The sequence below is a fragment of the Penicillium coprophilum genome (genome assembly GCF_028826855.1).
Source record: "Penicillium coprophilum strain IBT 35676 chromosome Unknown utg000004l_segment0_segment0, whole genome shotgun sequence".
In the NCBI taxonomy this organism is placed as follows: domain Eukaryota; kingdom Fungi; phylum Ascomycota; class Eurotiomycetes; order Eurotiales; family Aspergillaceae; genus Penicillium; species Penicillium coprophilum.
Window position 1 is genome coordinate 7,564,394 of NW_026622723.1, and position 26,378 is coordinate 7,590,771.

A 26,378-nucleotide genomic window follows, 5' to 3' on the forward strand; every position below is an offset into this window, starting at 1 on the left:
CTTTATGGCGAAGCGTATGCGTAGCTTGGCTTAGGTAAAGCCATATAGCGCTATACGCTATTCCCCTAGCTAATTTCATATTATTAGAGCGAAACGGGGTGAGAATACTTTTAACACCCTTCAAAAATTCCTTTGTCCAGATTCGGCGAAGTGGTCTTTCGTGGTCTCATTTACCCACCTCCACGGGGTCAAGCACGCGGTTCAACCTGTTCTCGCCAGGGACGTACTCCTGCCCTGCACTGGCGCGTGCCATGTCGTTGATCCATTGTTCATTAGGTTTGATCCTCTCGCCCTTGGACAGTTTCGATGCCAGGTACAGCCAGTTCAGCATGTTGCCAACCGTGCTCACTTCATCGCAGACATGCTGCACCGCGAACTGGTGCATCTCGTTGTAAAGCTTATCATTGGTGATCAGATCAAACAGATGTCGGGCTACTGCATCGGTGTCGCCGACTTCCACCAAAAAGCCGTTCCTCCCTGCCGCCACCTGCAGCGGGATACCACCAACATTAGTAACAATGACCGGCTTTCCCTTGTGGATGGCTTCGGACACCTTGACCTCGAAACCTTCGTGTGTAGACAGCTGTAAGACAACCTTGGCCTTCGAGAGAAGTGCATTCAGCACCTGGTCCGATGGGCCGAGTCGGACGACACAGATGTAGTCCACCAAGTGAGGGAGGTTCTCCCGGACGTGGGACACCACGGCATCGTGGATTGAGGTTCCGTCGGGGTCATCGATGGAGCCATGTCCACAAATTAATAGCTTGGGTGGCTTCTTGTCGGGTAGCGCCATCGTGAAGCGCTCGTGGAACTTGACATATGATTCCACGACTTCCGGAATTCCCTTGGATGGATCAAACCGCGCAATTTGAGTGATATACTCGTCTTTTTACGGCAACACGAGTCAATACAAATACGTGATATGACATAAATCGATGGCTGATATCTTACCTTCAGGGTAGTTGATGGTGGTCATGGCCGAGTTTCTACATATACCATTAAACACACGCCCGTAGAAAGCGACATCCCATTCACGCATGTTCTTGTTCAATCCGTCCAGCCTGGAATATAATGTTAACCCTTTAAGTTTAGCTAACAGCAGGGGCATTTTACCAGTCTGTTGATGGACCCATATAGCCGACTGTCTGTCGAGGTACATTCTGTGGCACGAAGCTCCTCACTGGGTGACTGATGAAAATATCGGCATCTTTGATCTGTTGCCACATCCGGTTCCAGGCTTCTTCCTGTGGAGAACCTGGCTGGGATATTAGGTCCGTGTGGATTGAGATGTGGCTTCGGAAGATAACCGGCCTGTCTGGGTCCATCTTCTTCGCCAGAGGTATCAAGGCGGGCATCTGAGGGTCATCAATAATAACCACATCTGCTCCTCCCTTTGAAGAATGATCCAAGGGACCTCCCTCAGTCAACCAGTACCGATCGGCGTTCTCATGAATCCAGTCGGTGACGTGGGCCCAATTCTCCTCCGTCAGTCGTTCTCCTTCGTGCTGAACACCCTGTAGGATGTTGTGGTTTGTTTTGGTCACACGGAAAACACCTGGGCGAGGCTTTGGCACATACCTATCTCGGATGTTAATCCTGCATCCGCTGATTTCACAGATATTTTCGGAGGGGGCACCAATACCATCTCACATCAGTCCCTAGCGAGTGAGAGAACCGGACCAACGCATGTCTCATAAGAGCTACACCTCCACCTTGAGGGGTTGCGCTGAAGAAGGCGATCTTTACCCTCCGATCAATAAGATCTTTGGCGTAGTACTCAATCGCATCCCACGTCTTTTTGCTCACTGTTTTTTCGAAATCCCGCAGAGTGGTCAAACAAACTCGGAAGCCAGTGTCGACTGCCACCAAGCCTCGAAAGCCAACCTGCAGTAGGGGGATGTTCTCAGGTCCAAATAGGCTGTAATACCACTTAGTATTCGTTAACGACCAAAGTCGGAATGAGCTTCGGGTCTATCAATGAGACTCCGACTTACCGGACACATCTGCGGGCCATCGACTCTGCCTGTTCATCGAGAGTTCTGTCCCAAAATGATTTACGTTCAGGATGCCCCAAAACGAACTTGTTATCTCTTGCCTGCCCGTTTCCCTCATCTATGACCAAAGGGAGCACGTCAACCTCAGCCCAAAGACGAGTACGTAACGTAGAGTATTCATCGGGAATTTTATGTGGCATTGCCAAACCAATGATTTTCACCGTGTGAGTGTGACTGTAATCGCGCACCGAGTTTACCATAAAGTCTCCCAGTTCGGAAAAAATGTTAGGGCTGGGCTTAAAAGTCTTCTGAAAGAAATCGAGGAGGTATGTGGCATCACGAAACGCCATGGCGAGTGTCACAGTCCCATCCTTCGCACTTTCGGTTGAAATGCCAGCATATATTGTCTGTTTGGATGTGTTAGTGATTACCACAAGGCTCTAACTTACTCCAACGAGAAGAACTACCGGAGAAGGGGGAGCGTTCCACGAATTCTCCTCATACTGGGGCGGCAGGTGTTGCTGATAAGATGACACCCGACGCTCGATGGAGCGCGCCTCGCCGCTCATTGTATCGCAGATGGATTTTCAAAGTCGAGTGTAGGTAAGAGTCCTTAAACGGAATATCAAGCATAAGGAGAAAAGATAGAGATTAGCTAAGATGAGATAGCCGTCGGGTAGGTGGCAGTGCATATCAGCAATAGGTACAAAGCAGTTTCAATGACCTCACGATTCATGGTCATGACGTTGGGGAACACAACATCAGCCCCAGGTGACCTACTCAAGCAAGTGACCCCTGTTCCACATAAGAGGAACAAATTGCAAGTTCATATCTAGCTGATTTTTTCCTCCTACATATTGACATGTAGTGGGTTGGTGTTGCGAACAGATGTTAAAGAAGGTTGGATATACCGCTTATGTAATACAATAGGTTTGCTGTAACTAACTAGTCAGGTAGTTAGGCGTCACACTGTCCCTCTGGTCGATCTTCTCTTCTCAAAATCTCAGTCCACTTCCTACGAGGTCGCTCCCCTAATATTTCGCTCCCTCCGAGTGGTGGCCATCCTCTCGGGGTAAAAGTCAGTCAAGTATAACGCTTTTATGGAAGTATAAGAAGCTGCCATAGGTATGGAAGCTACAAACATATAAGCAGAGCAACATTGAAGAGATTTTTGGTGTATAACTCTATAGGTTAACCAGATTAGTGTATGAAACCTGAAATTTGCGAAAACTCTTTTGACGAATTGAGCGTGTCCCAATTGATTTGTTATGACTGGTTTTACTGTACCATTTCTTTTTGTCTGCCGAGCGGGAACTAACGCCAGACGGATGGCGGACCCACCCACGGGGGCTCCCGAGCCCGCGCCACAACCGCGCGAAGAGACATATAGATCGATACGTTAGAGAAAACCTTGCGATATAAAACCCAGCATTACGCTGACGACAGGCAAAACCTAAGACCATAACATTCAAAGTTCCCAATTCCCCACAATATTGCGTACACAGACCTGTAGATCAAGGAATGGCATGGGAATGAATAGAAGGGTGAATGCGGGATAAAGAAACCGAACTCCGCAGGATAGGATAGTCTGGGACCTCTACCCGTAGCCACATAGCTAACTGAAATCGTGGTTGTCCAGCGCTTGTTATGTTTCCCACTGTACGATGTTACGAGAGGTTGAGTACTTAGCACAAACCATACTTTCTTCTGTCAAGAGTTAATTCGATTTCTGGTGTCGTCGGCTGTACCTTTCGAGAGAACCCTGTGCCAATTCCAGTTGAGGGGGAAGAGCTCTCGGTATGTCTGCATCGCAAACTCATGCATGAAGACAACTTTCTTAATCTCCCATGGGTCAAAGAGGACCTCTGAGACATCTGATCCCTCATATTTAGGTGCGCGGCTGAAGATAGGTCCGTTGTGGCCATAGCCGAATATGTCATAGCAGAGCTGAAATTGATAGAGCTCACGCACCACTCGTGTCTCCTCGGTCTCACTTAAACAAACGCTGCTATAATCATAGGGGATTTGCAGTCTACCTGCATCACTCCACCAAAAAAAATTGAAAGTCCTCATTTTACAAAACGATCGGTTCCACCCCCAGTCGAAGCCAAAGTGACTTAGAGGCTGAGTATTTTGCTGCTCTTTTAGAGCTTTTCTTTGCGGAAGATTGGGTTTCCCTATACTGATCACAGCACTCCACCTCGGAGGATCAAATTCCAGTTAAATCAAAGTATATTTCGGGGAAATGCACTCGGAAACTCCATCTCTTTTAGTGCACTTTTATATATATATATATAATCTTGACAAAGATGATGCCCTACAGCAACAGTAGAGAAACTTTGATGAGAAAATTCATCGTTGGTGTATAACTGTCGTTCTTGATTCCATGATTCGTGCGGCTTATCTTCCTGAAAGTCGGAGACTGGTCGATTAACTGCTTCCCCGTTTGAGCATTCTTTCACACTCTTGGTAAGGTTTGTAATCTCTTCTCGGCATTTTTCTAGTTGACTGGAGAGAAGAGACCGAATGAATCCCAAGGATGAGCTAGGCTCCAAATTTGTGTAAGAAAATAGTTGCGGTAGGTTTTGACGAATTATCAAATGGTTGTGTCGGCTCAATTGCTAACAGAAGCTCTTCATACCGAAGCTCATTCCGAAGCAATTTTTAATATCAGTTGGTTTCGGAATTCAAGGGGTTTCAATCACCTTGACAATTGATGCATTCGATAGTTGCGGGGGGTGGAGATATAATTATAAGCCAATATCAAGTTTAAGCCATCCAAGCCCAGCAAACTCAAGTCCTTGGTGTTAATTACCAAGTATCTTAAGGTCGTGGCGGCGTGCACTTACCTTTTTGAGAGAAGAATCCAGACATGCTTTTTGTCAGGGTATGATTGAAAGTCCTAGATTTTCTCAATGGAGCATAAACCTTTTATTGCGTCGATGGTAAGATTCAATATTTTACTGTTTTTTTTGATCGTATACATAACAAGCTATTATATCACAGCCTCAAATGTCACGTCATTGAGGCTAATTTATTAAGGCAAGTACAATAAGCTGCATAGCGCTTAGGCCGCCTCTTGTACCCGAGGCAGCTTCCTCGTTCACGTTGGTGCTTACTATTAACAGCATTCTAAGCCTTGAACTTTCCTCATCACTTACTACCGGCATTAGATAGAGATGCAATGGTTTGCCGGCAAGGGAAACACACTAATGCAAGCATAGCCAGCCTCGCAGGAATTCAGTCTCTCGAAATCCAGGGCGGAGCAGAATTTGAGGAATTATTATATCACCTCAAGGCCAATATCAATATCTTTTATGAACATGAGCACCGTATAAGCCAACAGCTTTTATTATTCTCAAAGGTGACTGAATTTTATGATCATATCCCGCCAATGAATATATTTACAAGATTGCGCCCCCTTTAGGTCTATCAACAGTTTTTCAAAGAAGGCAATACCGACACCGAGAGAGAATATTTCCAGCAAACTTCCTCATGCCGCATCAATGTCTCAGTAACCTGACCAAGGAACAAAGATCCCATTCCCTGGTCTCTTTCTCTATACCTGAAATATGCCAGCTGTGACTCTGACCAATATTTGTTCCTGTATTGGCCAAGTGAATGGGGCGAGGGGAACCGTGGTGGGTGTAGTTCTAGGCCCGATAGGCAAGTCATCTTTCTCCCAAAAGTATTCAAACGCTAACCTGACTTTCCCAATGAGCCTAATTATTTGAAATCAACGATCTGTAAAGTTTTTCCACTAAGCCACCCACATGTCTTTTGTTGAAACTATACCGACCGCAATCCGCTCAATTCGATAACCTTGGGTCTTCGGTAATGCCTATATTTGATAGGACCTAGATAATAGTTTCTCGCACCATATTTCTCTTCTTCTCTCCTCTGTCCTTATATTTTATAGATCAATGTCAGTTTCTCTCTATATATCTATACTACCTATCCGAGTACCAATACGTTCGTGGCCCTCATATACTGCCTCGTAGTGAATCCATGATTTTGGCTATTAGTGATAGAATTAAGAGCCGAGAAGCGCGTCTGAGAACTGCTTGGTTTAGCCTCTTGTAATTACCTGAGCCTTCCTATGTAGTAATGCTTGGACGCTTGAAATCCGTTTGGTGCGATTTGAGAAACCTCATTGTCCTTTAAAGATCTATCTGGGCTGATGCCTACGTTATGTAACATCGGTTTCAAAAGGCTGGTTTGTATAGAGACTTGGATTAATACTTAGATGTGTGATATATTATGCCGAGCTCAGAAACAAAGCGTGCTCGAAAAGCCACGACTTTCGATAAAATTTACCGTCCTTTATCTTGGCGTATATATTGCTCTCAAATCATATCACCTTTCTATGAATCAACCACCCACTTCCGAGCATCAAAAGCATCCATGTCTCCGTCTCTATACAGATCTCCTAATAGATTTATAAGCCGGTAAGACGTATGATGCTTCATACGTGCCAAAGCAGAATAATGAATCCGTGTATCTTTAGGAATATCATAAATTTGCCCACGCGGCGGTGGCCAACGCACAGCTTACTAGGCTGAAGTTCCATTTGATGCAACGGCAGGTACTCCACCAAGCCCCAGGAAAGAACAGAATTCCTCAGAAATCCATGTCCATAATCAAGAAGATCATGAATGTGTCCTTTTATCGCCGCTAGTCGCTGCGCATGCTGGAAATCTCTGCTCTCAGGACCACGAATTTTTGTCAAGGTACCCTGTGGTATTTCATATGGCTCATAATTTGACGCATCTTAAGCTTGCTTTCATCAAATCGGAGGCCTGCTTTTTCCGACGAAGAGCATATCAGGAAGCATTATGAAAAGGAACGACCGAAGAGAATTTATACCATGCCGCAAGTAGAAAAGTCATGGATCTCGGATCTACAGACGCTTGAGGGCCACTCACTCTAGTTAAGTCCAGTCTGTGGCCGTCTCTTTGGGCCGCCAAACGATGGCCTCAGGCTCACATGATAACACGATTAAGCTATGGAATGCTCCAACGGGCAAAGAGCTGCAGACGCTCGAGGACCATTCCGATTCGGTCGCTTCTGTCGTCAGTCAAAGTTCATATAACCCCAATCCTCAAGTTTCCATAGCAAGTGACAGGATCGCCTTTAGGAACGAGAACCTCATATGGCTTCCCGCTGGATATTGCAGGTCCAATCGTTCGATTATTGGGGATGGCAACCTATGCTCTTGAATATTCAATTGGGAGGGGTTTCATCGTTGGTTTCCTCGTTGAATACATAACTTATGGTTGTCCTCGGTGTACTCTTGGATTTTTTTTCCAATATCTAACTACTCTCCAAGAGAGCATAGGTAAGAATAGCACTATGTGTGTTTTTTTCTTGTGGACTTAAGATCGTTGGGCCTTTACCTCATCCAAAGCGATTAGAAAAGTGGGGCAATTTAGCATCGGTTCGCAACCTCCTTTTCAAAGCCGTTTCGCCGTGTTCTACTAATACATGTATTTTACTATCGCTCGGGGATTTTCATGTTCCCAACAGTGTTTGGATGGCGCAAAGACAGGCTAGTATGGCAAAGTTGAACCGCCATCGCGCCAACCGGGCTTTTGCCAGGCAGAAAATTAGTAACAAATCCATGATCCCACAACCATACGGTCATGTACCAACACAAATCGGTGAATGACGTTACTTCTAAGCGTTCAATATAGTTACTTTACGGTACGATGGATACTTACATACTAAGAATTAGAAGTCGCGCTAGATATCCCGATTTGCATAGAGCTCAAGAACTTCATTTTTGTATATATTTATAACCACGTGAGAATACAGAGATATCATAATTGCCTAGGATGAAAAACTAAGTTTTTTTTGACTTATAAAATACCCAGGAATATAGTAAATCTCAATTTACGTGGAGGTTAAAAGGTTCATTTCTTGAAAAATGTATTAAATGTATTTGCCACACACTTAGAGCGGTGTAAGAAGGGGCTCTAGGTATCAATTACCCCCCCCTAAAATGAGGATGAGGTTCCAAGCCCGATAGTTATACCGCCTCCGGGCCCTGGGGGTGAGTATACAGGGGTGAGAGCAAGGCGGTGAAATGGACGGTCAACGGTTTATATGGGTTGGCGCGATGGCGGTTAAAACTTGCCGTAGGCTAGTCCCAAATTTGGAATAGTGCCCCATTGTGGCGCCGACAAAGAGCGAAAGAGTGTGAAGCCGAACCTGTCCTCTTCTGTACTTTTCTCTAACCTCAAGACAACATAAGCAACAATAAGGTACACACGCGCTCGATTTCAGTTTCACCTCTTCACTCTTTTTAATGCTTTGTTGAACCCTGCTTTTAGTGGCGTCATACCTTTTACGGTTAGATTACCCCTGAACAACACTCTTGGCAGTATTCTAACATGGTAATAAATAATGCCATGAAAAATAACCATCGTATCATGGGTGTATGGGTCATGCCCTGGCTAGATCCGTTCACTTGCAAACAAGCTGAACATAGGCAGGAGATTCGGTCATTATCTGGCCACTACACCTCTCGTCCCTTTGGTCAACCACGTTCGCTCCGTTAACACAGTGGACCAGCGAAGACATACGTAGATAGAGTACGTACTGGTAGGATCAAATATTTCTTTACAACCAACGTATCCACACTTTCAAATGCTAGATTCATACTCTATTGAACCATGAATGACCAAAATGTGCTGAAATTTGGTTTACTAGGAAATTGAGGACGATAATTAGTCTCGCAAATAGAAATATTGTGCCTCTGCCTTTAGCCGCGCCACCTTTTTCGACCAGCCGACAGACATAAGAGCCCGCTGAGACTACAGTCTGTCACCTGAACTCGTCATATTTTTGAATTGTTCTACAAACCAGGGTCAAGTGCATTGGAGGGGAAGAACGAAATTGATGACACGAATGCTGATCAAAATCAGAAAGAATTGTGTTCTGGGAGTGCGAGGAATACCACTCGATTTGATGTACAGCAAATAGCCACGGTTCTTGCATGTATCGCAAATAGGGATGAAGAAACCGGTCGATATTCGTTAGGCAGCCATAGGAGGTGAGCACCGTTAAAGGTTATCCAGGAATGGTCATCATTCAAGCCAACCCCATATTTTTCTGGCAAGGATGGCAAAATGTGGGAAGTGGATGTGCCGGACTCAGTTGATGCTATATTGAGTGTACCGATCGGCGTATGTAGATAATTGAGATTGACTTTATCAAATTGAAGAAAGAATGGGCAATGGATAGGAAATGTTGATTCACACTGACCGGTGGCTGGATCCCAGATTCTGACTGCGTTGTTGAAGGATCCTGATGCGAGTCGGTTTCCATCTTGCGACCAGGTAATTGAACTGAAAATATCGCCTTGGCCCTGGAGAATTGATAGGCACTGGCCGGTGGCCGGATCCCATATCCTGATTTTGTTGTCATAGGACCCTGATGCTAGTCGAGTTCCATCTTGCGACCAGGCAATCGAGCTAACCGAAGCACTATGTCCCTTAAGGTTTAACTCGCACCGACCAGTAGCCAGATCCCAGATCCTGACTGTCTTATCGGTTGACCCTGATGCTAGTCGACTTCCATCTTGCGACCAGGCAATCGATATAACAAAATCACTAAGCCTCTGGATATCTAATAGGTACTGGCCGGTAGAGGGATCCCAGATTTTGATTGTGTTATCGTAGGACCCAGATGCGAGTCGTTTTCCATCTTGTGACCAGGCAATCGAGCTAACGGGACCAGTATGTCCCCTAAGGATCAATAAACACCGACTAGAACACGGGTCCCATATTCTGGCTGTGGTATCCCTGGACGCTGATGCGAGCCGGCTTCCGTCTGGCGACCAGGCAATTGAAGTTATGGGAAGGCTATGTCTCTCGAAGTTCGAGGCATATTCAGCGGTATCTGGGTCCCAGATCCTGACTGTGTTATCGTAAGACCCTGATGCGAGTCGATCATCTTGTAACCACGCAATCGACCTAACCAAGCCACTATGCCCCTGGAGGGTTGAAACACACTGGCCCGTGGCTGGGTCCCAGATCCTAACTGTCCTGTTTGACGCTGATGCAAGCCGGCTTCCATCTTGCGACCAGGAAATAGATTCGACTGGACTACTATGCCCGCCAAGAGTCAAAATACACCGGCCAGTAGTCGGATTCCAGATCTTGATTGTCTTATCAGATGACCCTGATGCGAGCTGGTTTCTACATTGCGACCAGGCAATCGACTCCACTGGGCCAGTATGACCTAAAAGGACAGCTATGCACTGGCCAGTGACTGGGTGCCAGATCCTGAGTGTGTTGTCATAGGACCCTGATACGAGTCGGCTTCCGTTTTGCGTCCAGGCAATTAACTTAACCCAGTCATTATGCCCATGGAGGGTTAAAGCACACTGACCGGTAGCTAGATCCCAGATCCTAACTGTATTATCAAAGGACCCCGATGCAATTCGATCATCTTGTGACCACGCAATCGACCAAACCGAATCACTATGCCCCTGAGCGGTGGATATACACTGGCCGGTAACGAGATCCCAGAATCTGACTGTCATATCAGATGACCCTGATGCAAGTCGACTTCCGTCTTGCGACCAAGCGATCGACCTAACTGAGTCACTATGGCCTTTGAGGACTAACACGCACTGGCCAGTGACCGGATCCCAAATCCTCACTGTTCTGTCGGAGGATCCTGATGCGAGACGGCTTTCATCTTGCGACCAGGCAATCGACTTGATCCAGTCGTTGTGACCCTGGAGCACTAAAGCGCACTGGCCCGTGTCCGGATCCCAGATCCTGATTGTATTATCATGGGACCCCGATGCGAGTCGATTTTTATGTTGTGACCAGGCAATGGAGCTAATTGAATCATAATGCCCCTCGAGAGCTTGAAGACATGGGCCCCAATTCTTCTCTATCACGGGTTCATTTAAGACCCAAGCTGGCCTTTCCTTCAGATAACAGTTTCTTGTGATACTATTCATCGGGCTGAATATGAGTGAAGAAATGTATACCTGATGAGGGCTGTTTTCGATTGCTGGTCTATGGTATTGAATAAACCGGCAGGCGTCTCGAACTCGACGTAATAAAGGCTGCGATTCGCCTTTTGCCTATTGTAATAGCTATATTAATAAATAAGACAATTGTCCCCGATAAAAAAGGTCACTCACGTGAAAAACGGCGTCAAGCTTCAGTATAGCTGCTATGCCTTGAAATAGATTTCCTAGGTGGCCAAGGGCTTCGATCCAGTGGAGATATTTCTGCTGTAGAAAGATATCTATAACGCTTCCCTGGTTAAGCTCAGAACCATCGTTCTTATCACACCAACCTTCCTGAAGATGGTCAACCCAATAGACACAGGCATATTCTACAGCTGTCAAAGGATTGGGACAAGGCTGCGCGTCCTTTATAATCGGTAATCCAGGAGCCTCGGTACCGAAGATATCACGTCGAAGTATTTTGGACATGGCTTTTAGGGAGTGCAAATAAATCAAATGATGCTCAGCCTCTATATTTTCAGCGAAAATCATTTCTCGCGCTTCTCTGAGTAAGAATTCTTTTGCAGATTGATGGACGAAGATAATGGTGTTTTCGCGTAATGTCAGGAATGAACCACAGATCGTAATTATCTCCGATATAGCCTTATGATCATCAAGTAGATCATTCGGTATCTCAATAAGGAAGGGTAGCTCGTAAATTGTGATTGGCCGATACACTATTGACATAATAGCCAATATCCGCTTACAGAGCTCGGCATCTTCCAGAATGCAAACCTGATCAATCATCCGACTATACAGAGCGTTCAATCCAGGAGGAAATGCTTTGAGCTTCTTTAGAGTGTGTCGCCGTGATGTTCTCTCGAGATCTTGACAAGCTAAGGCAACCCAAAGGAAAGTACCTTGCGAGTTTAACGATAAGTGACGGTATATCGTATCACGAGTTTCTTCCTCATAATTTTTGACATTCGCCAAATGTTGAACCTTTTGTTGAATAAAGTTCTTCACGGCTTCGGACACATATACCTCATTTAACTCTAATGAGATCAGAGTAGTCTGGGTTGTAGTACCAAGGCGCTCTTCAATATCAGGCCAGTTGCGACTTGAGACGATCCACTTCAACTGTGTATAGGTAGATGATACCTCAACAACCAAGTCTAGAAGAAAATGGAGGTTTTTGATACATTCGTCTAGCGCGTCGATCACTAGATAGGTCCTTCGTGACGTTAGATCTTTCAAAATATCTCTAAAGATCCTCGAAAGGGCATTGAATGCGTTGATATCCTCAAACAAAGATTTTCCTGCTTGGTCGTACCGACTCCGAACATAAGAGAGAAGTTTTGGCTGCTTCTCGACAAGTGAATATATCAAACCACGGAGAACAGCCGCGGCATTGTTGATTCGCACGTCGGTAGCTTGGCAGAAAAAGAACGAGATGTTTGCAGTGTCCTCAATTGAACGTGTCAACTCCTCAATAACACCGCATAGGAGCATTGTTTTGCCTTTACCAGGGTCACCTCTGATCCAGAGGAGACGGCTGCTTTGGCTTTCTTGCCACTGTATAAACTCCCGGTTCTCCAGAATCCAAGAGTACGAGTCCCTGAGCAGTCCTCCGTTGGTTTTTTCAATGCGATCTTTGTCATCGCGAGGATCAGTCGTCCGCAGGTCCCGCAGACACGCTTGGTTTAATGATGTTTCCGATTGTGCTAAGACAGTCACACCAATTAGCCACATTCCATTAGGGTTGACTATGTCTCGAAACTTACGAAACTGGGCAGTGATATGACCATGATTCTGTCCCACTTGGATTCCAGAGTTCGGACCGTCATATGATATAGTAGATGCCATCATGGCAGTTTTGTTATCGCGAGTAGACGGCTGGGTCGCCAAATACCCCGCTGTCATGTGACCCACGCTAGAAAGCAACCACGTGTGTTGATTTCAGTCTCCTTCACCCACCAAAGAGGAAGGACGATTCTTGTTGGATGTCATAGGCATCCAGGCATATAGATCAAACATGTTTGATATGCCATCATGTTTGGCAGTATCAATAGGATCTCAGTATCCTATTCATACTTGCTTTCTCTTCCTTCTTTCTCTCTCAGTCTTGCTTCTAGATAGAGAATATCATCATCTTCTCTGTCATCAATTCTCATTGCTAGTACTTAGTGGAACTTCACGAGCCCAACCATCATTTAATTAACCACTATCCGTGATGAAACTTCCTAAAGCTAGATTGACGAGGGCATTGAGATGAAACTGATCAATCGTATGGTTATTTCCAATATATTACAATTGAACATTTCGGGGTCCTGAAATCAGCTAAAACTAGCGCATTTCAGAGTTGCATTGGGAATCGAACCGAAAAGCAAGAGAGGTGAAACTGATTTTGAGCGCAGCTTTCGCGAAGCGGTGGCATAACGCCTTTTGATTTAGCAGCTCGCCTTTATTCCCACATGAAACGAAAGACGAATGACAGACTGTTCTAACGACATGTTTAAGCCCAGGAAACGTTTGAAGTCAGCATTCCGCGTCAAAATCTCCCCATTCCAGACCTTGTAGTCTCGCAGCATGTTTTCCAAATTCTCCATGTACTCACTATCCTCGAAAACAAATTCCAATAGCTGAACGATATCTTTCGTTCGTTCTTCAAACCGAATAAAATTCTCAAGCAATTGTAGCAACCGATAGGAACATAGGACACTAAGAGAAAGCCAGTCTGTTCTGACTCCAAATCGATGAAGTTCAACATTACACAGAAAGATTGCCGTATAGCTTATGGAAGGCTTACTGCTTAAACTCCTCTCGAATTCCAATCGTGTTATATAGCTAAGTTCTACTAGTTATAATTAAGTAAAGGCGCCTTTAGGTGGAAGATATTCCAAATTAGGCTAGAAGAATTCTATCTATTCGACTCTACCTAACATTGCCTTTCCCTGTCTTCTGGTTACGAGCTATCAATACCGAGGCGTTCCGGAACAAGACATAGAGCAGAGTAATCCCTACGGAGTAGAGTATACAAACTCACAGCAACGACCAGAAACTTCCGCATCAATACTCTCGATTATCGCTGGCTTAAGGGCTTTTCTTGGAAAAGAACTTTCTAATGCCTGATGAATTGAGAACTGTTTTTTTTTATTTTATTTTTACCAACGAAATAATGAACGACATCAGTTTGCATAACTCTGGGCAATTATTAGGGATTCGAACAATCTTTGTTTAAAAGAGGGCAAACTTACTTACGATATGCAAGCCCCATTATATAAAGTATTTAGAGACAGAATGATATTTCTCTAACGCAGCGGTGTTGTTCAATTCAATAGTAGGATAGCAGAGAGAGCACACGTTTTTCGATATTCTTTCAACAGAAGAGGATTCCCATGGCTCTTTATGGTGATCAGCTAGACCCAAACTTTGCTTTCAGTCACGGTCTAGCGTTCGCATCGCTGGTATAGTGCCGCCCAATGGAATATACCCGCTCCTACAGCAAGTTGATAAGCCAATGAAATCGATCCTCACTGGACAGCGTCCGGCTAAACCGCCAGCCGCACCTATGGTCACCTCTAGACCATCTTGGGACCGATCCAGGCCTAGAATATTTGGACTAGAAGAGAAGTGGCACGAAGAATCATAGAAAAAGATGTCCCAATGACTGCAGATGAAAGAGCGAGTTGAAAAGCTGCCAAAGCCAAAGGACGAAGATTTGTTTGCGCCTGAATGTGGGGTTTTTTAACGAAGTTATTCTCGAAGAGCGCTTATAAGTAAAGTACTTTATGTTATAAGTAAAAAATATATCAATTATTTAGTTATACGCCAGAGGTGTATTTATTAGGTTTACACTGTGTTAGGACCCTTATAGGCTTTGGGTTATAGCTAACAACCCAAAAAATATTGTTAGGGCGAAGTAATGGACCTAGAACCTAACCAAAAGTTAGGTTGGGTTGGGTCCGGGTCCAATCGGGTTCTGGGGGAATCTATATACGTATAACCTTGATATCAGTGAATCATTCCATAACAAGAAAGCTTGAGCCCCAACCCAATTTACGTCGTTTCCATTTTCCCGTTTGAAGAATGTTTTCATCTTTTCAACAGAATACATCCTAGATTTCTCGCTCTACTTTCAGCCATCTTTTCAAGGACTGAAGTTTGGTTTTTGTGGTCCTTGCGCTACTCAGTCAGGGCTTCAACATAATGGCTACACATCCCAACTACGCCATATAAAAAACCAAGGTCACACAGATACATGATAGCTTTCGCCATTTTGAGGTCGTTGGTGGATATGCCGAAGAAGGAGTGTGGTCATTTGGGCATGGCAAAGGCTTGCTTGTGGACTCAATTACGCCATCTAACATTATGCTTTTGGAAAACTACATGCGAAAAACGGTGCAAAGAATAGACTACCGGAAGCAAAAGATGCAGCCTATGCATAAGGTTGAATGCACCAAGGATGAACTGAGCATGTTGGAAATTTTCGAGTAAGAGACCGAGAAGCTACAAAAATTTTTATCGATATGGTAAGATGAATGTTCTACGCGGAGACTGAGCTCTCCGAAAAACCGCTGAAGAGAACTTACGACAAATCTAGACAGAATCATGCCTAGAATCTTCGTGAAGAGCCTGTCAATGATTGCAAACGAAGAGGTGGATCTTGTAAACATCGTCTCCAACCCCAAGATAGGAGAAGGGGAATCGGTCATTACATATTGAAATGCTGTTCTTGTAAAGTATCTTGCAGATTTGAGCCGAGTGACAAAAAGAGGAAAGATATCAATTTGGACCTACACAATATACTTGTACGTGTGAATCCCGCATACATGATAGCACTGGCTGGTCCATACTTTTGTATGCCGGGGATATCTGGCCTCGGGAATATCTCCTTTGTGAGGATCATCGCGTGGGATTGGAAGAAAGGTGGCCCATGGCAGCGGAAAAATGTATCAGATTGGCTAAAATGAACTAGCGGCTGGGCGATGGCTGTATACAAGATTATGTTATGAGACAGCCATTAGCTTGTCATAAGTCTCAATTTGGATATGAGTTACCTGAAGGGATGGATGACTTGCAAATCAAGAATCCGATAAATTTTAGAAATTGAGGATATCGACAGAGCCCTATTAGAAAATACCGAATGGAGAAAATTCACGAGAAAATCATCTTTCGTATGGTATATATTGAGCTGAATCCTATGGCAATATATGGCAGAAACTATTGTCACTGATCATATCGGGCCACTGGCTCATAGTTTTAAGCCGCTTTATCTTCATGGCATATCATAGCTTTTTCTCAGTTTTCCGCGGTCGCTGGTTTATCGGGGGGCCCTTGGATTTGTCTCCAAACCATTTGACCTCTTACCAATCCACACCGTGGTCCACGGGTGCTGTGCCAGCAGCGTTCCCTCCAGCGAGGGTGACGACGGCTGAATAACAGCAGCGAGTCGACTGCCATGTTGCAACAGGACACGGGTGGAGAATTGGGTAGACCAGATGTTGAGTCCTCCCGCATGGTGGCAGGAAGACGAAGGGCAGTGGGGGTTTTCTAGACAGCTTGGGAAAAGAGTATTACCACTCTCCGGGTGAAAGTCCAAAACGTCCGAGATCAACTGTGAAGAGATATCTAACCGGGAAGGTGTCAAAAAGATTAAGGGCATGGTGAACGAAAAGCTGCAACATGAAGGTTGCCATCTTGTGACACTACTCGTCCTCTCTGAGCCAATCAATCATCTGAAACCTAGGCATATTCTGCAGTGCCAGCATCTTGTTGGCTTTTTCCCACATGTATGGTGGAAATCATTTCTATTTTGGTCTTTGCTGTAAGCACATTGCTTCCTTAGGTTTAGTGTACACGGCTTTAGGTATTTCCGTTCTAGGTATAGGTCGACATCCCTCCATGTCCAGAGTGTCCTGTTGATTATGACTGATTTCATGATGTGACTAACATCCATCTATTATCCTTTCAAGGAGTGCTCTAGCCCGTCCATTCAAGTGAATTACCATCCTTTTCTTTTGATTTGGCTCAATTCATCTCGCTTATCTACTTCATTCCAGGACCATGAGACCCACTAATCCGTGTCTACCTTACCATTTTCCGGAGCATAGATTACTCCGTGGTTGATCTTTTCCTTGTTCTATCACAACTCCTCAAGCTTGTAAAACACGGGAACATCCCCAGCCCAAGTGGGGCATTGCTCCGTGCTTTGTCTAGGTCTGTCTTCCTTTTGCTCAGAAAGTATTTATCCATGGCATTCTTTAGACCCTCGAAAGTCAAAGAACTGACATGGTAATTCTGACAGCAGAGAGTTATATGTACTTCGTACTGGGCCTACAAATCAGGAAACACCTACGCCAAGACTGGTCCTGCGGCTGAGATTAATACGCATACACCAATGTAAGGCCATAGCGTAGGGTCCCTCCACAATGCAAGCCCCCTGAATTTCACTAGTCTCTTGTGTTTTTCTCATGCTCATTCTTTAAAGATCATTGCTAATTTTGGATGTCCCGTCGCCCTTGGTTGATTTGATATCCGTTACTTTTGTCTTCTTTCCTTCTCTTTCATTTATTTTGTTTCTTACTGCCTATCATGTCTATCTCTAAAGATCCTTGGGGTCCGCCGAGCGGATGGGCAGTACGCAGAAATGGTTCCTGCCTTCCAGACGAATGCTCTACCAATGCATCGCACGGTATCTTCCGATGCTGCCCCAGCGGCTCAATTTGTACCAACGCCTACACAGGTGCGTGTTGTCCGGATAAGGGAGATTGTAGGGACACAATCAAAAATCCAGCACACTGCGCCAACGAAACCTGGGATCTTTACAAGAACAAGGATGGTGGACTTTTTTGTTGTGAGCAGGGAGAATCAGGGTTTAGAATGAGTTCCGGGGTTGGGTGTGCGGTACCAGGGGATCCCACAATTGGCGGTACGGCATGGCTCCCGATACTTTCACCTGGTAAGATTCAACTCCTGCATACTCGAGATAAGCTCAAAGCTGATATGAGCAGGCGTGAATACAACATCCAGCAGCTCCTCAATACCGAGCACCTCCCCAACATCGAGCACAGCATCGAGCACAGCATCGGACAGCTCCTCGCCATCAACCGGCTACGTGACATCGAGCAGCTCCCCGACGTCGAGTAGCTCTTCTAGTTCACATACTGGCGCCATCGCAGGTGGCGTGGTTGGTGGCGTTGCTGGCTTAGCAATCATTTTCGCCTTGTTTTGGTTTTTCATGCGTCGTCGCTCAAAGAAGCAACTACAACAAAATCCGGCACCCGTCACCGAAGCATCGATGGCACAATATCATTCTGTTCCGCCCTCAGATATTCGGAGCGAGCTAGGCAGCCCTTCAACCAGGCCAAGCGAGTTGGAAGGTCAAGCTTCTGTGTCAGAGCTACCTGGCCACAAAGATGAGACTCCTACTGTCCACGAGTTGCCGGAAAACCCAAGGACTTAATGACTTTAATTCTAATAATCTATGATATCCCCCCCCACAATTCCTCGGTCAAATCTGTGTTTGGTTGTATCTTTGTATCATCCACCTCTTGTGTCCAATTATGTTGATCAAAGGGCGAATATATACATACCTCTGCTAGAATCATATTCTCAAGGGTATCATCGTCAATATCAAACGAGTTTCACCTGGACATACAATCACATGACTCAACTAAGCACTTCTGCGATCATATTCTCTCCTGAATGAATGAATGATAATGAAAGGCTAAGACTCACTTATGTAGGATTCAATTCGCCCCCGACATATTGATATTCTTAATTATACACTCTGGGCATTTTGCAGTCTTTGATTTATCCATTCTTGCCATAGCAATGCGCTTCTTTTTCAGCTACATAATATTCATTTCATATCGCAACTGACAACATCTATAGTCAAAGCCCTGTTTGGCTGGTAATTGACCAAAGAGGCTTATTCACAACCGGGGCATCATCTGGGCCGATTGGAACACTTTCGAAGCTACAGACGAAATAAGTACCCACCGGTTTCCTATCCATGTATTGTGCAAGACTAACACGGTTGCCCGGTATATAGACGGGCGGGTCCGACCGTAGAAACCCACTGGTATGTATGTTGAACGGCTGATCAAATATGTGTAAGCCCAGCCTATGTGTGGTCTATTGCGCACAGAGTTTGACCCGAAACGGTCAGAGGTAGATATAAAAAAGTGTCGCACATTGATAGCCCAAGGATTAATTTACTTCGTTCCCTCTAGGGGTTCGGTTCGTTGGTAAGATGTTTCCACAGGCATCGGGCCCGTGCCCACTGCCCACCAGAAAACGGCCCCCACATAACTGCTTAATGTTCTAGGCGGTGCGGAAAAAAAAAAAAAAAAAAAAAAAAAAAAAAAAGGAAAAAAAGAAATGCCCTCGTCCAGGTTCGAACTGGAGACCTTCGGATGTCAATCTTGTTGCCAAGAATGTCATAAGAAACCTTTACAGGTTTGAAGGATATGAGACCGACGTCATGACCAACTAGACCACGAAGGCAACCACTGAGCCACTTGTGCTGGTGATGGAAGGTGCTGGCTTAAAGTAACTCATACCTATGTCAACGCTAAACTGATTGTAGATATTGACGAATTTTTATCATATTGAGAATACAGATTCCTACAAGGTATTGGGTTCTCTGGAAAATTGTATTGTTCCATGTGGAGAGAAAGTAGTTTAGCTGTGCTATAGGACTAATACTGCTAGGAGCAACTATAGATATCATAAAACTTCTAACACCCCCTATAATTAGTGATAGTAGTCTATAACATTTATATGCAACAGACAGGGGACTTGGAGGAATGGGACCAAGGGTCATGATATATGTTTGACTTCTTCATTCCCTATATTCCTTTGTCGCTTGCTAGGGATTACGTATATAATCATTTGTGAGCCCGAAGGTGGATTACATACATATATATATATGCCACGGCAGCCAAGTCAATTCCATGAAATGACTTTGTTATGGCCCTTTAGTCTAACGGGTAAATGCTTGAAGCAGTGGTCAGCGTATCTCACGTTCTTATATCTTGATAGGACTTGGGAGCCAGATCGAATTATTGTTATGATATCTAAGAATGAGGGACGAAGGGGTATAGAAGCGCCTCCCCTCAGAAGTGGAAAAAAAATAGTCCCTACAGAAGGAATATTATATCCTTTCCACCATTCCGCTTGCCAGGTACTAGACTAGGTAACAACCGTTATTCTTCTACGGAGTACTCCGTAAATGTGGTATAATGTAATTAACAGCGCTACCTATTACCACTTTCTTAAGAATTCACACAAAAAGGTGCATAGAAAGTGGCCTAGTAACACAGTAGGTTATATGATAGCTGTTGACAATACTATGGAGATATGACGGAATTTATGAAGGCCCTTTCGCTAAAACTGCCCTCTTTCAGTGGCAAGAGAAGACACGCAGGCACCATGTAGACCATTCCATTGAGACACCGAGAATCCTCTTTGCATGTCAGAATAATGTGACTCCATATTACTTGGTAAGTAGCCAAGGTGGGAAGTTGGAGAATAGAGAACGTCCGCACTGGGCGAAGCCGCAATCTATCTGCGATACCGTGGAAAGATAGCTTCAGATGTTAAAGGACGGGAAGGAGATAAAATTCTTACACAACGCATAGTAATGGATGGGCGCTCGCCTTTTGTAAATTTCAAGATTGGAATCACAAAGTACCTTGTCATGCGTTATCTTGACTAATCTTGCGCCACGAGAAGAGATATCTAGAGACCAGGCAGCAGGATCTCATCCAAACACGTGCTCGCACTACTCTTGAATTGATAATACCCCCAGATGCCCCTATGTTCGAGTTTTTCCCATAGCCCTTCGCCCAAATCTCAAGCTTCAGAGCAGAAATGACCGTCAACGTCCTCACAATCAACGCGGTTGACCTGCAGCAGCTACTCGAAGAGAAAAAGACCACGAGTGCTCATATTGTTGAAACGTATTTGGCACAAATCCATCGCTATGAGCCTGCACTCAATGCGCTGATTTCGCCTGCCCCGCGCGATCAGGTCCTTAAAATCGCCGAGGCTCGAGATGATGAGCGCCAGAAGGGGCAAATCCGAGGCCCATTTCATGGAATTCCCATAATTCTGAAAGACAGCTTTGTAACCGCGTCGGAGCTTGGTATGAGCACTACAGCTGGATCACATGCGTTCGTTGGAGCCAGGGCGTCAAAGAACGGAGCTATCACCCAGCGGCTGATTGATGCTGGTATGATTATCTTGGGAAAGGCTAATATGACTGTCAGTGGATGTTCAATTTTCTAGGGAGCTTCATTGAATTGACTGTTATTCTAGGAATTTGCTGGCATGAAAATGACCATGATGATGCCCGGTTGGTCTGCTCATGGCGGTCAAACTCTGTCGCCGTATGTTGGAAAAATAGAGGATGACGAGAAGATACTTGGCCATTCGGCGAGTGCGAAAAATCTTAGATATCTTTCATTTTTACTGATACTGAGTAGGCTCCTGGCGGCTCATCCACTGGCTCTGCGGTCGCTGTAGCCGCTGGATTTAGCCCTCTTGCCATGGCCACTGAGACCGTAGGTTCTATTGTGACCCCATCAACACGAGCCGGCCTTTATGCACTGAAGCCTACTCCCGGGGCCCAGGATACTACTGGGTTATACACCATGACCGAGTTCTTTGACAGTCCGGGGCCCATGGCAAAGTCAGCAGCTGACGTTCGTGTTCTTTGTGAAATTCTACTCGGTCGCCTGTTTACCTCCCCCCAATTGGGCTCTTGGCAAGGTCTTTTGGTGGGCTTCCTAGATCCAAAGACTTGGAGCTTATCCCCAGACCTTTGTCCGCAGTTAGAGGGTACAGCTGAGCAAATGGCGCGTTACTCATTTCATGATAACCTTCACAGCTCTAACAGCTGATTTTAGATAGAAGAATACGAGGAGACGATTTCCGCTCTACGAAACGGAGGCTGTGCTCTAAAATATCCAGTCCAATGCAGTGACCCCTCGGCCTTACCGACTACTATATTGCCAATCGCATGTAGGTTGCTTCAGTCCGGGTACCAGAGGAGATTGGGGCGACTGACTATTTCTAGATTGGGATTTTAGGAATCTCTGCATCCCTCAGTTTATTTGCTGTTTCGACGAGTGCCCTGTAACAAGCGTTGCAGATATCGTCGAGTTCAATAGAAAAAACAGCGAAAAAGCCCTTCCAGCTCGTAGGTTGACAGAGAGAGAAGCCCTACGATTTTATGCCTAATAACTACTAACACGATGCAGCATTCATCGAGCAGAATGATCTGGAAGGAGCAATGGTCGCCACAGAAGAAAAACATCAGATAGATAAACTCAAACAGGACCTTCGCAGCGCTGCGAGAGCTATTTTGGATGATCTATTTGACAAAGAAAACATCAATGTCCTGGTAGCTCCGGGGGACTCCTCGTTATGTGTTCATGCTGCAGCAGCAGGTAACGCTCATTCATTATACTATGAAGACGCCGTTGCTGATATACTTAGGGTATCCTGTTGCCACAGTCCCAATTGGACAACTTCGCTACAATGGCCGGCCGTTTGGTCTATGTCTGGTGGCCAAAGCAGATGAGGAGAAAACACTATTGCGGTTCATGGCAGTGTATGAAAAGGTTGCTAAGCCTCGTCCGGTTCCTACCTTTTGAATCCCGGTGGTATAGATTAGCGGTAATTGGCAAGATAAATGCGGGATATTTATCTACGATAATGGCCAGTATTGGACCTTAGTGTGAAGGTGTATAGCGGCCAGGAGTGGGGTGGCTGATTTTGTGTGATTGATGCTTTGTTTTTGCCCAATTTGAGAAAGCTTTTAACATCGCTCTCCACTATATGCTCCTTTCAACGATGCAGATAACAAAGGGCATTGGATGTTGTATTATAGAGTGTAGCTGCTGCTCGGAACATCGTGGCGCTGATCCAACTAACGGAGAGAAACAAAATCAACAAAGTGCTGCATCATATGCTCCATTCATCCAATCCAGCCTATCTTGTGATGATAATAGAGGCCTATTTTTCTAAGCTGGCCTACTTCACCGACGTCCAATGCCCGAAAAGGAGTGACAGTCGTGCTGAAGTTATGGAAATTGACTACAGAGTTCTGTAGCAGTTGAATTATAAATTTTTTCAAGCAGTTTAACCGGTGAGCAAGTTTTAGAGGTTCCGTCTCTGGAGGCGTCGGCGTGGCTCTTGATAGCTATTGGGATCGCCTCATTCGCTAAGCTTGCAGTATCAAATTTGCTAAATATATCCATTTCCGCTGCATATTATACAAGAAGAATCAAAATATGTCGCTTCTGTTTTTGACAGCGTGTTTGTAGTGAAGGTAACACTCCTAGTTCACACTGCGATCGCCACCTAGAGAGCCGCATGCCGCTCCTGCTATTAGGCTAGATTGACAGGGCGTTCCAGCCCACTCCACGATGATTTTCTCCAGCGAAACCCAGTAAAGTCATCTGCATTGTTCTACCTACATTAGTTCAATATCATAGGCGAGGAGCTTTACGTTTGATATTGCCTTTGCTCCTTTCTGGGACCTTATTTGCCAAGACACACCGTACTCCATAGTATATCTAAAATGGCTCCATGATATTTATAGATATTATCAAATATGCAGTGCTTTAAACTAATAACTGCTAGTATCTAAATGGCCCAGGGCACATAGCTGCATAAGCACGTACATGTGTACGGTAATAGGGCTTTCTATGGATATGCAAGCAGGTATGAAGGGGCTGCTTCATCGCCTCACTGGGAAAAAAACCCGGGCAGATTGCCAAGGGCCAGTTGGGCGCAGATCCTTCCACCATCCAATCACAGCAAACATCAGCCGCATCCTAGGATAAGCTAACGCAAGCAACACGGGACAGGGTCCTAACGGGGCGCTGTCAGCCTTGTAACTAGGTAAAAGAATTAGCTATTTGAAGTGATCCAAGTCATGCAGGCCTTTGGAGTTTAAATTACTTGATTATCTCCGCCATTGGGGCTAAATTCCTACTTCTGTTAGTCTCCATTTCCAATGCTATAAGTGCGATGGCCACCAATTACACTGAGCCGTGTCTTGATCCAAAGCATGTCTTTAAGTCCTTCGAGAATCTCGGCAAATGCAGGAACAGAGCAGAAGGCACCTTCGGCATCAACTTGAGTGATCTCGTGGAGACATGTCTGAAGGACTACTGCAAGAGCCCATATCCTGATCTAGGTGGCTGTGGGAAGTTAGGTGGCGGGGAAAACTTTGGATTCAAGGTCAACACCATGAAGGGCAACCAGTACTTTCGGAGCTCTGCCTGCCTCGAGATCAAAGATGGGGTCAATACAGACATCGGAGGACCTGGCGTGCGTCATTCCAGTTTTACCAACAGAAAACTTCCGTGCTAAATTTACATCAACAGGTCTTCGTCTCATACTTGATGCAACTAGCAATGGTCTTCTATTTCTGGATCGTCCTCCGCTCATTTCACATCTTCTCACTCCTAGACTCCTTCTGTACCAGAGGAAAGCAGCCTCACAAGATAACACCGCCCACAAAGCAAACCAAAGGGAAAATCATCCCCAAAATCCGGCGTTTCTTCAACCAGCATGACCGCATCACAAAGGTTATCCTCGTTGAATTCCAAGAAGCTCAATGCTTTTTCATGATCGCCTCACAAGCCGCAATTCTACTCGCTAAGAAGTCAACTACTATATTTGAAGCCTACACCATGCCCTCCCTCTGGGCGAATAACGGCATGGCAGGAATAGTGTCCAGCGCTGGTCTATTGCCCGTTGTCATGGGTATGTGGAGTCTCCAGAAAATGCACTTGACAGAGGCCTGGGTCTTTTTCTTATCTATTACGACTATTGTCCTTTCTGAGTTCGCGTTGTACTGGATGCATAAGCTTCCATCGCCTGATCAACTCGAAACTTTCAAATATAACGGGTGGCCGGAAAGCTGTGGTGGGTTTGCGCCGCCACTGATTTATTGTCCACTTCGGGAAGATCAAGATGCCCTAAAGCTCTCGCGCAGGCTTATCTGGGGGTTGCTCAATCCGTATTGTTTGACTGTGTTTGGGCTGGATGTTATCTTGTGGCTTCGGTTATATATCGTGAAAATGATGAATGTTGAGACCTTTTGTCAGAGGACTTGCACTCGTCTCGGCGCTCGCGATTTTCCGTTCAAAGTTCGACAAATGCTTGCTTCACGTTGGGGTCAATGGCTCAAGAAGCTACCAATTATGCTCACGTTTTGTGTTGAACTACTCTTTCTAGCAGCTGTATCTCTAGAATGTTTGTGTTTTTACCAGTTTAAACGCAGCGAAGTGGTTGACTTTTCAGATTGGGGTTTTGGCCAGATTGTTGCGATGACTATCTGGCTCCCTGTGGCCAGCAAGTATGCATATCTGGTCTTATGTGAGTTTTACACTGGACTTGATATTGAGATACGAAGCTCTGACTGTTTTGGTAGTTGGCACAGAGGCTTACTTGAAAGCTCGCATGCCTGAGTCTAGTCGCGCGGATGATAAGGAGGATACTACCAACAAAATCACCGACGATGTTGAATATGCGGCTCTGCAGGTCTCCGATGTCATCGAGCACAGGAGTCAGGATACCCATAAAGCCGGTCAATGACCAGGTAGACCGGCAAGTCGGTGGAAGTTATTAGATAGACCATGTCACATGGGAGCGCCTAAAGGAATAACTATGAGCGCCAGGCGGTTCAATATGAATGAATTAATGAGAAATTATACAAAACATAACGGCGAGACCAATCAATTGGCCAGTGCCCAATAGCATAACTGGAACTATAACTAACTGCATATTCCTACATTTCTGCTTCAATTCTTTCAAGCCTCTGGATTATAACACACCAGACTATCTGAGGTTGCATTTGCCCACGTAGCCATGAAGCCTGTAGGAACGGACAGGAGCTGCTATCATCTGTATATAAGACCAGAAAGGAGGAAAATTAGATTGATAAGAAACCTACGAAGAACACCGCTGAAAAGACCACTCAAGAGCTCTAGAAGAAAGATATTTCACGGCAGTATAAGCAGATGCCCTCTATCGATGTGTATTAATTGAGATTAGTGTACCACACTGTATGCCTATAGTTTCTTTGAGATGGCGACAAAAGCGGAGCCGAGGTAATAGCCAATGAAAGAGATAGGTGCCGGGTGGCATACGTAGGTAGTCGCCCGTGCAAGGGTAATACCACGGTAGTCAGATGGAAAGGAAGTCCCAAGCATGGAAAACGGCGCTGGTTACGCGATGAGGCGGCACCTGGTTAGGTTCAATAGGCGGTCATTCTCAATACTTGCTTCAGGTGTCTGGGTTACTTTCGTTGAGGGCTGATTTGAGCGGCCGGCCTTTTGTTATAGATCGGTTTGGCACATTGCAACTATTTGAGTATTGGGCGCATA

At 45.3% G+C, this 26,378-nt stretch overlaps 5 protein-coding genes across 5 annotated transcripts; 3 read left to right on the plus strand and 2 right to left on the minus strand.

Moving 5' to 3' along the window:
- Window positions 1-166: 166 nt before the first annotated feature.
- On the minus strand, window positions 167-2,563 carry N7500_007290 (uncharacterized protein; the record flags this gene model as incomplete). Its single annotated transcript, XM_056678434.1, has 6 exons — window positions 167-885; window positions 952-1,061; window positions 1,114-1,578; window positions 1,643-1,918; window positions 1,995-2,401; window positions 2,444-2,563. 6 exons carry the CDS (start codon window positions 2,561-2,563, stop codon window positions 167-169), a joined length of 2,097 nt encoding a protein of 698 aa, XP_056533434.1.
- A 6,287-nt stretch (window positions 2,564-8,850) lies between these two features.
- On the minus strand, window positions 8,851-12,831 carry N7500_007291 (uncharacterized protein; the record flags this gene model as incomplete). Its single annotated transcript, XM_056678435.1, has 4 exons — window positions 8,851-8,906; window positions 9,261-11,097; window positions 11,158-12,689; window positions 12,750-12,831. The coding sequence occupies 4 exons, from the start codon at window positions 12,829-12,831 to the stop codon at window positions 8,851-8,853; spliced, it is 3,507 nt and encodes a 1,168-aa protein (XP_056533435.1).
- A 4,728-nt stretch (window positions 12,832-17,559) lies between these two features.
- On the plus strand, window positions 17,560-18,430 carry N7500_007292 (uncharacterized protein; the record flags this gene model as incomplete). The annotated part of the gene is given in 2 exon segments (XM_056678436.1): window positions 17,560-18,110; window positions 18,124-18,430. The coding sequence occupies 2 exon segments, from the start codon at window positions 17,560-17,562 to the stop codon at window positions 18,428-18,430; spliced, it is 858 nt and encodes a 285-aa protein (XP_056533436.1).
- A 2,414-nt stretch (window positions 18,431-20,844) lies between these two features.
- N7500_007293 (Amidase) lies at window positions 20,845-22,631 on the plus strand (the record flags this gene model as incomplete). Its single annotated transcript, XM_056678437.1, has 7 exons — window positions 20,845-21,237; window positions 21,292-21,408; window positions 21,459-21,813; window positions 21,886-21,996; window positions 22,052-22,174; window positions 22,236-22,424; window positions 22,474-22,631. The coding sequence occupies 7 exons, from the start codon at window positions 20,845-20,847 to the stop codon at window positions 22,629-22,631; spliced, it is 1,446 nt and encodes a 481-aa protein (XP_056533437.1).
- Window positions 22,632-24,012: 1,381 nt separating this feature from the next.
- On the plus strand, window positions 24,013-25,587 carry N7500_007294 (uncharacterized protein; the record flags this gene model as incomplete). The annotated part of the gene is made up of 3 exons (XM_056678438.1): window positions 24,013-24,315; window positions 24,372-25,368; window positions 25,424-25,587. The coding sequence occupies 3 exons, from the start codon at window positions 24,013-24,015 to the stop codon at window positions 25,585-25,587; spliced, it is 1,464 nt and encodes a 487-aa protein (XP_056533438.1).
- Window positions 25,588-26,378: the final 791 nt, after the last annotated feature.